The sequence below is a fragment of the Pristis pectinata genome, chromosome 25 (genome assembly GCF_009764475.1).
Source record: "Pristis pectinata isolate sPriPec2 chromosome 25, sPriPec2.1.pri, whole genome shotgun sequence".
NCBI lineage: Eukaryota > Metazoa > Chordata > Chondrichthyes > Rhinopristiformes > Pristidae > Pristis > Pristis pectinata.
In genome coordinates this window covers 1,631,674-1,647,583 of record NC_067429.1, presented here as the reverse complement: position 1 = coordinate 1,647,583, position 15,910 = coordinate 1,631,674, and the positions used below count along the sequence as shown (strand labels likewise).

Genomic DNA, 15,910 nt, shown 5'->3' with positions numbered 1-15,910 from the left:
CTGTCTAGTCCCATCTACCTGCACCTGGACAATATTCCTCCAAACCCCTTCCATCCATGTACCTATCCAAACTTCTCTTAAATGTTACAATTGAACCCTCATCCACCACTTCCACTAGCAGCTCGTTCCACACTCACACCACCCTCTGAGTGAAGTAGTTCCCCCTCAGATTCCCCTTAAATATTTCACCTTTCACCCTAAACCTATGACCTCTAGTTCTAGTCTCTCCCAACCTGAGGGGAAAAAGCTTGCATGCATTCACACTATCTATACCCCTCATAACTTTGTATACTTCTATAAGATCTCCCCTCATTCTCCTGTGCTCCAGGGAATAAAGTCCAAACCTATTCAACCTTTCCCTGTAACTTGGATCCTTGAGCCCCGGCAACAGCTGTGTAAATTTTCTCTGTACTTCTAAGCTTATTGATATCCTTCCTGTAGGTAGGTGACCAGAACTGCACACAATACTCTAAATTTGGCCTCACCAATGTCTTATGCAACTTCAACATAACATCCCAACTCCTGTACCCTGATTGATGAAGGCCAATGTGCCCAAAGCTCTCCTTACGACCCTATCTACCTGCGATGCCGCTTTCAAGGAATGATGGATCTGTATTCCCAGGTCCCTTTGTTCTACTGCACACCTCGGTGCCCTACCATTCACTGTGCAAGTCTTATCCTGGTTTGTCTTCCCAAAGTGCATCACCTCACACTTGTCTGAACTTGTGTATGTCTGACTTTCTCATGACTCCCTCAGCCAAATTTTCTATTATTGATGTAATGGGGCTGTTGTCATCTTTCTTAAAGTTGGATACTATAACGTCAGCTTTCATTCAGTCTAAGTGAACCATTCCAAACTGCAGGGAACTAGTAAATACAGGGGAGAGGCTTGCATTGCAGGAGTTACAGAAACTAATTGGAAAGCCTAGTTGAATGCCTTTTTGTTTTATTCAGAGGGGGTATATGGATATATGGGGGTAGTAGTTGTGTTGCAGCAGCACAGAGCCCCCAGTTAGACCACACTTGGACGCTGGGCACCACTCTTTAGTAAGCATAATGAAGTAACATTGATTTGCCAGAGATTACACAAACTTGGGCTGTTTATCCTAGAATGTTTAGGGAGAATTCAAAATATTAAGAAAAAGTGAAAGGTAAATGGAGAGAGCGTATTCCCACTGGTTGGGAAGTTCATCGTGGTTTAAAAATTATAGCCAATAGTGAAGTTGGGAAATACTTGAACCTGCAAAATGTGCTTAGAGTTTGGAACTCTTATTTTCAAATACCAGTGGATGCTTTGTTAATTGTTAATCAGTGATGGATTTTTGATATATATACCAAGGGATATGGGGAAAAGACAGATATAAGAAAAAGATAGAGTTGCTGTAAATTGGCTGTGGTTATGGAATCAGGAGGAAGGAGGAGGAAACTGCTTGTGATGGTGGTTAATTGGGCACTGTTTCTAAGTTCCTATCTCCCATCTCCCTGAGACCTTCACTTGCTTTTGCTGCTGTACCTTCAAGTTCTTAATTCATCCTAAAACTTTGTTCATCTAATTAAAAAATTACTTTGATAAAATTACTCACCTTGTGGTCGAGCTTCAACTTCAGGAGTGAAGATTGATATGAAGTACTCATTTAATATGTCTGCCATGCCCGGTGACTCCTTTGTAACACCATAAATGACCAATATGTTTTTTTTTGATGGTACTCTCTCTCTCCCTCCATGACTGGAAGATATTTTTCCCATATTTGTCACAAATTCTACATTCTCCTTTGCCAGTAGCATTTTAGTTGGTCCAATAGCTGTTTCTTGTAATCACCTCTGCTTTATTAAATGCTAAAGGCCTTTAATTTATAAACATCTCATTTGTCTTTGTAAACAGCCAGTCAGCCACCTTGATGTTTTCTTATCCTACGTCTTTCCTTTGACTTTGAAACTTGTTTTTCAGATTATATATTATACTTTTAAATTTTCTAATTGCATTCTACATTGTTGTCATTGCCAGATTTTTGGATAAACCAGTTTAGGTTTTCCAAATTGCCTGCCATTGTAGTGAATTATCTCTCTAGGCACTAGTTCTCCTACTGAAACAATATATAGTAAATGAATGTTCTCCCTACCATCTCCCTCCACCCCCCCCAGCTCCCACCATTCCTTTTAATATACTGAATCCCAAATAACATCTGGTCCTTTTTTTTGAGAGAGAAAGAACTTCCACGTTTTTAAGGCTTGGGAAAGGCAGCGATTATGTTAACTGTGAAAACATTTAACATGGATTGTACAGCGTTCTGGCTAACGTTGGCATTGAACCCTGGTGCAATTTGCACTATGTTATAATAGGACTGTTGTTTTGAAACTACTTTAGTTGGAGAGTATTTCAACATTTGAAAGAAGCTTCAATTTGACTTCCTTGTGTACAAGAATGGACAGATTGAATTGCAAGTTTGTTTGACATAGAGTTTGTGGAATCAAACATTGACTACACTTGCACAGTGTGCTGTCTGTCAATGTTTCAAATTTGGTTTTAAGATATCTTCAGTTATTAACGTTAGAATTAAGAATGATTAAACATTGTACTAAGTAAGTAATGCATTGGTTAGTATTAGTCAGTACTGTATACATTAAGTAATATAGTAAACATTCGAGGTGTACACAAGCCAGTACCATGTGTGCACCACAGTTTTGTTTTAGTAGGAAAATGCATGTGTGAGATGGTAATATGTTAGTACCGTTGGCAAGAGTTGAAAGGACAGGAGATGAAGTGCCGGCTTATTTATATGTGGGAAAGTTAGATTGCACTATACTTTTAAAATGCAGTAACTCTTGTCTTATTGTTTACTGCAATATAACTTAACCAAAGGGTAAAAATGAGCAGCTTTATGAGTAGGATTGTGGATAGAAATTATTGTTTAGATCCTATAAGTAGTAGGGCACAGTTTATTGAAGCAATACCATTCAATTGTTAGCTTGCAACCAGAGGCAGAATACAAATAGCATCAAGAGTTAATAACCTGTTGGGAACAAGAGCAGCTATCCTATTTTTTTACAACATAACATGCTGATACTTAGCTAGAAGGTTACACTTTGCATTATTACCTGCACCATTACGATATGTATTTATTGTTAAGTATAGAATGATAAATACTCTGAATTAAGCCTCTGCCAAATGCTTCTGTCTAGATGGTTTTAGTTGTGCTTGTTTTTGAAGCTGGCTCAAATGACTAAAAATTTGTTGCAGTCTTTGTCCACTCTGCTGTTACTACCATTAACGTCTGTAAACAAACTTAAATGTCATTTGATTCAGAATGTTCTAAAATGACATTGTGAGAAATAAGAAGATGAGGTTTCCATATTTCTTAACTCTTCAAAGTTCTGGAGGAAATTGTGGATTATGCTTAGTGATTATTTTATGCATTCCCAATGTGAGCTGTGGAATCCTCTTGTTTCTGTCAGGTCAGAGAAGACATCCAATAAGTGAGACCGTGCACTGTAAAGCAGAAATGTCTCCTCATGAATTTAATAAGCAATTCTTTTGCTGCACTTATGTGCACTTATGGCCTGTCTAGCTCCTGTTGCCTCATAATAATATTTGGAACATTTGTGATGGGGAGGGGGAAGGGAGGAGAACTGTTAGCATAATATGATTCCTGTTGATTTGCTTTCAGTCATGCATGTAATATACATAGTCAGAGTGTATCCCTTCTCATTAGTGAATATTTTATTAAATGTTTTCCTGATGTGTACAAATTGTATTTGTTGAACAAGTGATTTTGTTTTTGGAGGAGCTGCATTGATAAATGTATTCTATTAGGAAGGTTCTTTTATGACATTTTTTTGTTGGGTTTGGTTACATACAGATGATTAAGCTAAGTGTTGAATGTTGCGTCATTGTGAAATTCTGAAGCGATACACTCTTCATCTCATTTAATGTTTGTCTCTGAGTAGAGGATACATCTCATCCAAATGGAGCAGATAAATACATTCTCCACCACTTCACTTCTATCAGCCAAAAAGCAGTAACCATTAACCATTTCCATTAACACTAGTTTCTAATTTGCTGGTTGTAGCTTCTTTTCTGATGTTCATTTTAAAAAAAAACATGGGTTTAGCTGCTTGGCTGGTCTGGTTCCTTGGCTGACGTTGTCAGTGAGGACAAAAACAGAAAGTGCTGGAAGTACTCAGCAGGTCAGGTCGCATCTTTGGGAAGAGAAACGGAGTCAGCGTTTCAGGTTGGAGACCCTTTGTCAGTTGAGGCCTTCCTCCGTCACTGAGATACTGATTGCCACTTCTGGTCTGGTCATTGTGCATAGCACTATGTGTTTTGCCAACAAATAGAAAAGGGAACACTTAAACAGGGTCCAACAGTTGGAATGCTTGTTGTAAAACCGTTTAGGTTGATAACAAGAGGTGTACAACAATTACTTTCACCCCTGTATGTTAAGGACTATGTGGGGATGACATCAGTTTTAGAAGTGTAGTGTGACGCAGTCAGTAGAACTGCTTCTCCATGCTCAACCATAAGTTTGAATTTTTGCCACTTTTTTTGTATGCTGACCATTTCATTTCTGTGTTTCTTGTTTGAACTCATTCTCATTCGTGTTTTGTCTCATTTGTTTCCATCAGCAAATGCCCAGCACCCCAGGGTTTGTGGGATACAATCCATACAGTCATCTGGCCTACAACAACTACAGGCTGGGAGGGAACCCAGGCACCAACAGCCGGGTCACGGTAGGAGTATTAACTATTGCACTGCAACAACAAAGGTTAGGTCGGGATATTGTTTGTGCTGGGTCTGCGGATCTGACGATTAGAAAACACAAAGGAGACAGCTGGTTTTGGATTCAGTTTTCACAGTACATTGCTTATTTGGGAACATTGGCTCAGGCGATCAAATTTGTCAGCTCTAATAATTACTGTAGGGTGAGAAACATCGAAACAGAATTAATAAGGAAAATGTGTGAATGTTGGGAAATTTTGAAATGTAAATTGAAATTGTTGGAAACATTAAGAAGCTTTGTCAGCATCTTTTCTGTGAAGGCTGGTTACTGTTTCTGTTGGGATCCTTTATGGGAACTCTTCTGTTAAAAGGACTTTAACTGAAATGTTAACCTGAGTTTCATTTGTTGATAGGATTGCTATATATTTGCACTTCAGATTTTTATTTGGGCTTTGTGGCAGAACTTAAAAGTATTGTATGTGTTTCAAAATAAATATTGGAATTGTTTAGTTAAGGCAGTGACTAGTTGCCTCAGCAAAACAGCCATCTGCTTTTATCCTGTGTGCACAGAATTTCCCTCGTGACTTTTAATCCTATTATCTCACCCTCAAATTTTTTTTTGTATGATCCTTTGATCCTTGGGATCCTTTATTGCTAAATATTATGGAGTTCAGAAAAGGTGTATACCTTGCCAATGTTAATTTCTATATTTTGCTTTTATTTCCCCTTGTGTTTGTCATCACCATGATTTGGGGGGAATTTCACTGTTAGGAAAGGAATTTCCAAGGTTTGTATTTCATCTAGTGTTTAGCACTAAGTGTTTCCAGGTTGGGTACAACATAGGTTAAATACAAAGCAATGCTTCTTCTGAATCACCCTGTAGGATATAGAATTGGCAGCAGGAAACTGCCTGTGCATCACCATGCACATCAATTTCTCATGGGCAGTAACAGATAACATTTCCTCCTTCCATTTGTCCTGAGCAGTGGCAAAGCAACAAGATGACTGATAGAAGCAGGAAAGAAGACACCATTTTGTTGATTATTTGTCACTGCATCTCCAGTGAGTGCCGGCACCTGTTGTACCTATTATACCGGGGTTAGATATACCATATTTGGCTCAGATAAGTTTTACCGTGGAATATGTGTCTGTCTTGTATTGGTATTTCATTATGTAAGTCTGAAGTTATTAACCAATAGAAAATCTGCTGATAGTGTATTTTTTTGGTAGTAGGTATGTTATCAACCACACCACTCCCATTCATATTATCCTCTCTTTTTCTATGCTTCATTCTTATGATTTCTGTAAATACTTTGCAAAACCCCTTTTGGAATGTTCCTTTACAGAGGAATTTTGGTTGAATCTTCCTTTGTGAGAGAATAGCATATTCCAGTAGGAAATTGAGAAGAATGGACCTATACTGTCTAAGGAGTCTAAAATCCCTGTGTCAGACTAAGGCATCAGTTATATAAATTGAGATGTGAAGGAATTTATTCTCTTAGAGAGTTGTGAACCTTTGAAATTCTCCATCCAAAGAGCTATGGATGATGAGTCACTCAGTCTACTGAAGATTGAGATAAATAGATTTTGGGACTACATGGGAATTAAGGATTACAGGAATTGGACAGGGAATGGCAAAGCAGACTTGTGGACCTGCATGGCCACACCTGCTCCCATCTCTTATAATCCTATCTCTTGAAAGCTCTTCATATATTTTTATCAAATCCAAATGCAACACAAATCTGTCATTAGTAATTTATTAAAAACAGCTACCCTAATTCTGATTCTGATCCTGATTTGGTTCAGCTATGTCTCACAGATTTGGTTCCAAATATATAGCATCATAAATATAAAGCAGAGTACAAAATGAAAAGACCACATCTTCAAATACAAATAAAAAATGCTGGAGTTGCTCAGCATTTTGGGCATGATCTGTGGGTCTTTGCTCTGATATGTTATCTCTGTTTGACTTGCTGGGTAATGTTGTATGATCTGCTGATTATTTTCAGCAATTTCTGCACTTTGTGTTGGGCAAGTGCCTTTTGTTTTAGTTCATTTGGTCTAGTTTCAACAATGTCTGATTGCTCAATGCAAGTTTCACTTCATGGTTAGTGTATTAAATTAAGAGTTCCTACAGAGTATCAAACCAACATTACTGGATGGAGAAAAGTGTATAAATTTCATTGGTCACAGGAAGATCATTCATCATATGCTTTATAATTCAAATTGAAAAATTTCAGTCAATTCGGTGCACTGTTTATTGGAGTAAGGCACTGATCTCAAATAGTTTAATACTGCCTAGAACCTACTTGCCAAACTAAATCATCAAGTATATAGATTAGCATTTGACCTCAATTCTGTTATAATATGTTTAATATTGAGCCTTTGCCACAAGCAACTCATTAAGTCAGGATGTGAGCCAGAATAGCTGGATGTCCATGAGAGCTAATATGTCTGAAGAGTTCTCCACAAATGTACTCTTCTGTAAAACTGTAAGCTAACCTGGTTAATATTTACTGAACTCTTGGAGGTAAAGTATAAGGCTGGATATTAAAGGGCCAAGGAAATTAACACCAGAAGAGCAGCAATTAGCCCCTTAAGCCTGCTTTATCATTCAGTGAGATCATGAGTGATATTATCATTAACTTCCATGTATCCCACTTGGTCCCATTGTTGATATTTTGTTTTCAGAAATCTGTCAAACTTTGACTTTGGGATCATAGAAACATACAGTAGAGAAACAGACCCTTCTGTGTACAGAATCTATGCCAACCGTCAACCACACTAGTTTACACTAATCCTACATGAGTCCTATTTTATTGTCCACATATTCCCATCAACTTCCCCCAGGTTCTACCACTCACGTACACATTAGGAACAGTTTTACATACACCAGTGAACTACCAATCCATCATCTTTGGGATGTGGGGGTAAGCTGGAGATACCCAGAGGAAACTCACCAGTTGACCTAACAGTATTTGGCACTTGCAGAAGAAATTTCAAACTTGGGCCACCTCCAAAACTGCTTGCTAACTTCATTCAGGAAAGGTCTAGCTCTAATTTTTACACTAAGACCCGTAGAATTAAATTTCCCAACCAAAATAAATAGTTCCCCTCCATCTCCTCAAAGTTTAACTCCCAACGATCATTCCAACAAGTCTGCGTTGTATTCCTCCAAGGTGATTATATCCTCAAGGAATGGTGCACACACACACACACACACACACACACACACACACACACACACACACACACACACACACACACGTGACTGGGCAGCATTGTGTTAAATGAATTTGACTGCAGGTAGGTAGGCAGTTCTGGGGACATCCACCTTGGAGTTAAAGAGGAAAAAATGAAAGAAAAACAGAAGCTGGAATTCCTGAAATAAAGACAGGAAATGCTGGAAATACTCTTCGGGTCAGGGTCAGACAGTACTTGTGGAGAGAGAGAACCTGATCTGAGCAATTCCAGTGTTTTCTATTTATGTGTAGGATAGGAAAGAAGAATTCCTTAAAGGTGAAAAGTTTTCTTCATATTTTTCTGCACCTAAGTAAGGATTTATTAATATGGGGGAATTTGCTTTATTATTTATAGCGGTATTGATTTTTTTTTATTTTACTTCATTTTTACAATCTTTTTTTAAAGTGGTGATCAGAATCAGGCTTATCATCACTGACTTATATAACATGAATTTTGTTGTTTTGCGGCAGCAGTACAGTGCAAAGACATTAAAAATTACGATAAATTACAAAATAAATAGTGCAAAAAAAAAAGGAATAACAAGGTCGTGTTCACAGACCATTCAGAAATCTGATGGCGGAGGGGAAGAAGCTGTTCCTAAATTGAGTGTGGGTCCTGTGTCTCCTTCCCGATGGTAGTAACGAGAAGAGGGCATGTCCTGGATAGTAAGGGTCCTTAGTGTTGAATGCCACCACCTTGAGGCACCTCCTATTGAAGATGTCCTCAATGATGGGGAGGGTTGAGCCCGTGATGGAGCTGGCTGAGTCTACAGACCTCTGCAGTCTCTTGTGATCCTGTGCATTGGAGCCTCCATACCAGGCTGTGATGCAACCAGTCAGACTGCTCTCCACCACACATCTATAAAATTTGCAAGATTCCTTGGTGATGTACCAAATCTCCTCAAATTCTTAATGAATTAATGCCTTCTTCGTGATTGCATCAATGTGTTAGGCCCAGGAACTTGAAGCTGCTTGCCCTTTCCACCGCTGACCTCTCAATGAGGACTGATGTGTGTTCTCCCGGCTTCCCCTTGCTGAACTCCACAATCAATCAACATCTTGCTGGCATTGAGTGCGAGATTGTTGTTGCAACACCACTCAACCAGACAATCTATCTCACTCCTGTACACCCCCCTTGTCACCATCTAAGATCTTACCAACATTAGATTAGATTAGAGCAGACCTTCCCACTTACTCTGTAAATTTGGTTATAAAAGTAGATTTATCCAGCTGCTGTTCTTCTATGGGGTGTCAAGTGAGTGATCGTGCCAAAACAAAAAATAAAATGCAAATGGATTTGGGTTAAAATTTAATACCATGTCCTAATAATCACTGAATCTTAGCAAATAGGGCATGATAGTTTGTCTCAGCTTTCTGATTTTGATTTCATTGCATTTAAACTTCACACTGCTGATTTCTGAATTTGTATTGTTACATCTGGGTGTGTTGCTCATTTGTTTGGTTTTGAGAGTTAAGCATTCATTCAGAACGTAAGTGCCATTTGGGATATGAACTTGGACCAGGGCAATGTACACAAAATGCTGGAGGAACTCAGCAGGTCAGGCAGCATCTATGGACGAAGATAAACAGTTGACGTTTTGGGTTGACATCCTCATTAGGACTGGAAAGGAAGATGGCAGAAGCTAGAATAAAGAAGGTGGGGGGTGGTGGGGAGCACAAACTGGCCGATGATTGGCGAGTCCAGGTGAGAGGGGGAAGGTAGGTGGGTGGGAGAGGGGGGATGAAAGGGAATGATGCAAGAAGCTGAAAGGTGATAGATGGAAGAGGCAAAGGGCTGAAGAAGGAATCTGGTAGGAGTGAACAGTAGACCATGGAATAAAGGGAAGGAGGAGGGGAATAGGAGGGAGGCCATGAGGGCGGGGGAGGGGAAAGAAGGGGTGGGACGGCCACAGGAATGAGGAAAAACAAAAGGGGGGTGGAACGGGGGAGAAAGGGGGGCATGAGGGAGAAACGGGAGGGGTTACTGGAAGTTAGAGAAATTGGTATTGATGCCATCTGGTTGGAATATGAGGTGTTGCTCCTCCAACCTGTGTCTGGCTTCAGCATGGCAGTAGAGGAGGCCGTGGATAGACATCTCAGAATGGGAAGTGGAATCAAAGTGGCTGGCCACTGAGAGATCCTGGCTGTTGCAGCAGATGGAGCAAAGGCTCTTAACAAAGTGGTCACCCACTCTGTGTCGGATCTCACTGATGTAGAGGAGGCCACACCAGGAGCACCGGATGCAATAAATGACACCCTCGGATTCACAGGTTAAGTGGTGCCTCACCTGGAAGGACTGTCTGGGGCCCTGAATGGTCGTGAGGGAGGAGGTGTAGGGACAGGTGTAGCACTTTGCACGGTTGTTGGGATAAGTGCCGGGAGGGACGAGTGGATAAGGGAGTCGCGGATCCCTGCGGAAAGCTGGGGAGGGAGGGGGTGGGGGGAAGATGTGCCTGGTGGTAGGATCCCATTGGAGGTGGTGGAAGTTGTGGAGAATGATGTGTTGGATGTGGAGGCTCGTGGGGTGGTAGGTGAGGACGAGGGGAACCCTGTCCCTGTTATGTTGGGGGAGGGTAGATGTATGGGAAATGGAGGAGATACCTGTGAGGGTTACATTGATGGTGGTGGAAGGGAAACCCCATGTTACTGAAAGAAGAGGACATCTCCGACGTCCTGGAATGGAAAGCCTCATCATGGGAACAGATGTGGCGGAGGTAGAGGAACTGAGACAAGGGGATAACATCCTTACAAGTGACAGGGTGGGAAGAGGTGTAGTCAAGGTAATTGTGGGAGTCAGTGGGCTTGTAAAAGATGTCGGTGGGTAATCTGTCTCCACAGATGGAGACAGAGAGATCAAGAAAGGAGAGAGAGGTGTCAGAGATGGACCAAGTAAATTTGAGGGCAGGTTGGAAGCTGGAGGCAAAGTTGATGAAATTCACAAGGTCGGTATGAGTGCAGGAAGCAGCAGCAATGCAGTTGTCAGTGTAGCGGAGAAAGAGTTGGGGACTATTACCGGTGTAGGCTTGGAACATGGACTGTTCCATGTAGCTGACAAGAAGGCAGGCATAGCTGGGGCCTATGCGAGTGCCCATGGCTACACCTTTGGTTGGAGAAAGTAGGAGGAGTTGAAAGAGCAGTTGTTGAGGGTGAGTACCAGTTCTGCCAGATGGAGGAGGGTAGCAGTGGGGGGGGGGGGGGGAACACCAGGGCAGGCAGCCTTTCTTCACTTTGGGTCAATCAAGTTCCAAAACATTATTTATAAGAAGCTCAAATAATTCGTCCATGGGATCATGTTTAATCCAGAAACCAACCTCTGTGACAGTTCTGTATTTTAATTAACTTTGGTGAAAGTTTCAAAGTAACATGAAGATTGTGTAAAAAAAAATCCATCTCATATTTCAAGCCGTTGTGAATTCCTGGCTACAATAGCTGATTCTTTAACAGCTCTTACTAAAGGTATCCTGGTGCACTTGTAGTTGTCTGTGATGAATCTTCAATCTTAGTGTCATTGTTAATCTATGCTTGTAATTCCTGTAAATTCTTGAATGAAGCCACTAAAACTATTTTGAAATAAAGCATTGGCTGCTGTCGTCCTCTAGTGGTTATATCTTTTGTTCCCAGTGATAGCTGTAACAAAACTTGCTTTTATACAGTGTCTTTCATGTTTTAAGGCACATAATGGCAGTGCAATCAATTGAAATGTGACACTGATCCACGTGACATATTAGGTCAGATGGCCAGAAACAGATCAAATGTTTAACTCTCTTAAGATCAGGGAAGGGTTCCGGAGCTCTAAGGCCAAGCAAGCTGAAAGCATGGTTGCTAATGGCAGAGCAATTTAATTTGGGAGTAATCACAGAATAAGAATTGGAGGAGCACAGATATGAGGGCAGTGGGTTTAGAACAGCTTCCAGAGAAAAGGAAGGATTGAAACGTTTTAAAATCGAGTAATCACTCTGCCTAGATTCAGCGATGGATAAACTGACAGTACAATTTAAGTTGTGGCCATTAGTCTTAGAGTCAGTTGAAGTCCATGGTATGTGAAAGCTGCTGGGGAGACCATTGGAAAGGTGAAAATAGAGACAGTGTTATGGGTGAGGGTTTCATCAGCAGATAAGTTTAGACAGGGACGAGGTTGATGCTCTTGGTGCTGTGGCTGGAAGCTTCTTTCAATATCGACTATAGCTCCAACTTGCAAGTGTCTGATTTACCTGCAGTTACCAGGAGAGGGGTGTGCTCTGTTGCAAGGGGATAATTCATGGCAGATACCTAAAAGAGCATTCATATATGGGGTTTCATTTCTTCTCCAACTTAGATCACAAATCATCATACAAAGTAACAGTGCCCACAGTTCTGTTGGATTTTTATTTTTTATTCATTTAAGGGATGTGGGCTTCGCAAGCTGAGCCAGAATTTAAATGCCCTTGAGAAGGTGGTGGTGAGCTGCCTTCTTGAACTGCTGTAGTCCTTGAGGTGTGGGTATACCTTTTTTTATGCCCAGCACCAAGTTTTATTTTAGCTTAGCTTGTCAGAATTTTCCTGCACTCCAAGAATGCTTTTGATCTCAGTGAAAGACTTTGTCATTCTTGAGATAGTATTGCACATAAATCGTGTCCTGTAGATATGTCTCACGGTTCATGACCACACACAGTGAGTACTAAAGTCACTCTTCTATTGATTTTATGGATGCCTTTTTTTTTGCGATACCTTCACATGGGGAGATGGAAATTTGTTTACTCGCAATGTGAGCCACCAGGCAGGTCAAGGACAGGTACGGAGGGGTAGTGGGTCAGTTATGTTGACCCCTGAGGAAATTAAACAACCCAGAATGACATGAGGAGACTTTTAAAAATTTTGCAACCCTGAGTTGTCATTTTGGGTACAGTGGCATTTGCCTGTATTGGAAGAACACTGGAGGTGAAACTCATTGTCCAGCCAAATGTATTTAAATAGTTGTCCATTTTACACAAGCTTACATTGGGCCTTCCTATCTGCTGCAGTATGCATGCTTGGCTGCTCTAGTGAGTGGTACTACGTCCCTCATTCAACCAATGTTTCTTTTCCTTGTTTACTAATTTATGTTTAATAATTAATTTATTTACTATCCTCATTAGTAGCTAAATGGCTAAGTTAGATTCTTTTGTCTATTTTTCTAAGGTTCCTGTTAACCAGATAATAGAATACTTTAATCAGCAACAATTGCTCTTTAACTGTCCTTTAGGGTTGAGCAGTGCAAAGCTAAAATGTAAATCTTGTTTTAATGGAAATTTGCAGTGGTACATGAAAAATTAGCAGTTGCAGTAATATATCATTCAATATGATTTTCTGCTGCCAAACAAATTAGTCGAAAACCGAATGGGTTCAGTGCTGGACACATGAAATTGGAGAGATTCTGTTGTGGTTAAAATCTTTGGATTTCAAATGGGTGCCAGGCAATACATGCCAACAACGTACAAACTTCTTGAAAACAAACGCTTTGGCTTACAAATGGAAATTATTGAAATCATTCCAGCGATTTTTGTTTTCTTCTTAATTTGGTGCCAGAAAATTAAGTTCCAAAGTGGGTAACTATCTATCAGACTCTCCTGCTAGCCTTCATTTCTTTACAGTCACAGTGACTGAAGTTTGTTTAGAAGAAATCTGGAAGAGCCACACATCCTTCACTGAAAGATTGAAGTGTGGGAGAGAGGACCATGAAATTGCTCTTTTCTATGGGTGGGATATGTGCCATAACTATTGTCCATTCTAGAAGAAGCAAGTGGTCGTATATATACGCTTCAGTTTTGATAGGAATCCTACAGTTGATTTCTTCTCAAAACCCATTGTGATGATAATTGTGTCATGGGGATTAGTCTCACCTATTTTGGGGGAATGTGATCCAGGCAGCAACTTGTGGCATATATTCCAGTCGCTTCTTGGATCATGTCATTTATTCTGTAAGTTTGGTCAGGTTTCCTGAGAAAATCTTACTTGAACGTTGACTATTCTTGTCTTATTCCAAAATACCTAAAGCATTATTTGGTGAGAACTCTTGCCACCTAAATGTTTCAAATTACCTTGCAATCAAACCTTCGAAACCAAGTGGTTAGCTGAGAAAAAAGTTAACTTCTGAAGCGATGTAATTAGAATTATTAGATACTGTTAACAAATAGAGTTTTATCATGATTTACTGTCTGTTTTCTTTCCACGTAACAAAATACATGACTTGTGTTTATAAACAGGATTCTTGTGGCCCTTCGGCCCCATTCCACAACGGAACTCCTCGTGCTTCCAGTATTATCGGCAGGGAGAAGGTGAGTATCAAATTTCAAAACCCTAAAGGATCCCAGTAGCAAGAGTGAAGGAGCAACCTTGGCAAGTCAGAAATTCAGAGAGTGAGTCTCAAAATTAACCATTCTAAAAAAAAATGATCCTCTTAGATCATTTCCATATGTCACAAATAGATGGATGAAAGCAATTTGCTGCATTGTTAGGGAAAATAAAGATGGGTGATATTGTAAACTGTGGAGACGGAAGCATTACTATAAAGGGATATTTAATATTTACTACATTAGATACATGAGCAAAACTGGCAAATGGATTTCAGTATAGGTAAGTGTGACATTTATCCACATTGAACCTACAAAGATTCAAATGTTGAAAAGCTAGAACCTTTGGAAGTGAATGTATACAGATCATTAAAATGCCATGGGTATGTACAAAACAACAGTCAAAAGATGATGAATGGGCGCCATTATATTGAGAAGTCATGATGCAGCTGGAAGAAGGCCTGATTGGGTCATAACTGTGAGCAGGTCTGGGCACCACACTGTGAACCATTAAAGTAACAACAAAGGTTAATGATGATTTTACTCAGCAGCATTATGCCTTCTCAGTCTGCAATATAAAAATGACCATTCATAGTCCTTTTGATATTTTTTATACTTGCCCATGATATTTTAATGGTATGTGTGCATGGACCTCCCAAGCTGCTTCAGAATTATGAAGGGGTTTCACCGGGGAGATGTAGTGAAGGTGTTTCCACTTGTGAGTGAGAGGGTGCAAAAGACAACAACAATAACGCTGTAATGAAAAACGTCCAAAGGTGCTTCACAGGAGCAAAATGTGAATAACCTTGAAAAATGAGTAGGGAATGTGGCAGCAAGCCATGTAATAAAAGATTAAGACAGGAATTTGCTCGAAATACAAGTTACCTCGGGGAAGGGAGGGAAGCAGCAGCAATTGTTGGACAAGTTGTCTTAGAGTGCTTCCTTCCCCCTTTATGTATTGTAAATTTGTGCCTATTTTACCCAGAACTCCTCCTTTGACTCTTATCAGGATTCTTTTCTTGTCATTTCACCAAAACTCAGTGTCACTATTGACCGTGTATGATTGGACCAAAGGCTAAGTATCCATCCTTATCCTTTTTGAACTGCTTGTAATTTTTGACATCATTGATAATGCCTTCCTCCTTTAACTCTGCTGTTCTCTTGCTGTGTTAGATCTTGCTCACCTGGCTCCATTCTTAGACAACTACCATCAGTTCTTTTCCTGTACCCACAGTGTTAACTCTGCAGCCCTCTGGGGATCTGTCCTTGGGCTCCTACTAATTTTGATCTTCATGTTGCCCCTCAGCAACATTTTTTCAAAACATTCTCATTATCCAACTATACATGGATGACACCTTACTGTACTTACCAGGTGGGCTGAATGACTTTCATGAAATTTGGGAAGAACAAAACGATTGTCTTTGACCACTGTCAAAAAAGTACCATTCCTCAGCCTATGACTTCTCCCGGGAAAGCATCTGGACCACAACTCAGCTTATCACAGTCTTTGTACATAAACAACCCCAAGTTGAATTTTGGAAGACGTATTCATGCCACAGCTAAAGCCATCCATTTCCACTTCCCACATAATACATGACCTACCCCCACCACATGTCTCCCACCAAAGCCATCATCCATGCCTT

General features: G+C 40.3%; 1 protein-coding gene across 3 annotated transcripts in view; it reads left to right on the top strand.

Annotated features, from left to right (window-relative positions):
• Positions 1-15,910, top strand: part of smarce1 (SWI/SNF related, matrix associated, actin dependent regulator of chromatin, subfamily e, member 1) — a 75,832-nt gene that overhangs the window by 18,046 nt on the left and 41,876 nt on the right. For 2 of the 3 annotated variants that reach the window (XM_052038742.1, XM_052038740.1), the window contains exons 4-5: positions 4,624-4,728; positions 14,181-14,252. In XM_052038742.1, the coding sequence (XP_051894702.1) occupies positions 4,624-4,728; positions 14,181-14,252 (177 nt within the window). The remainder of the gene's footprint in view (positions 1-4,623; positions 4,729-14,180; positions 14,253-15,910) is intronic. The other variant, XM_052038741.1, reaches the window with a different exon arrangement.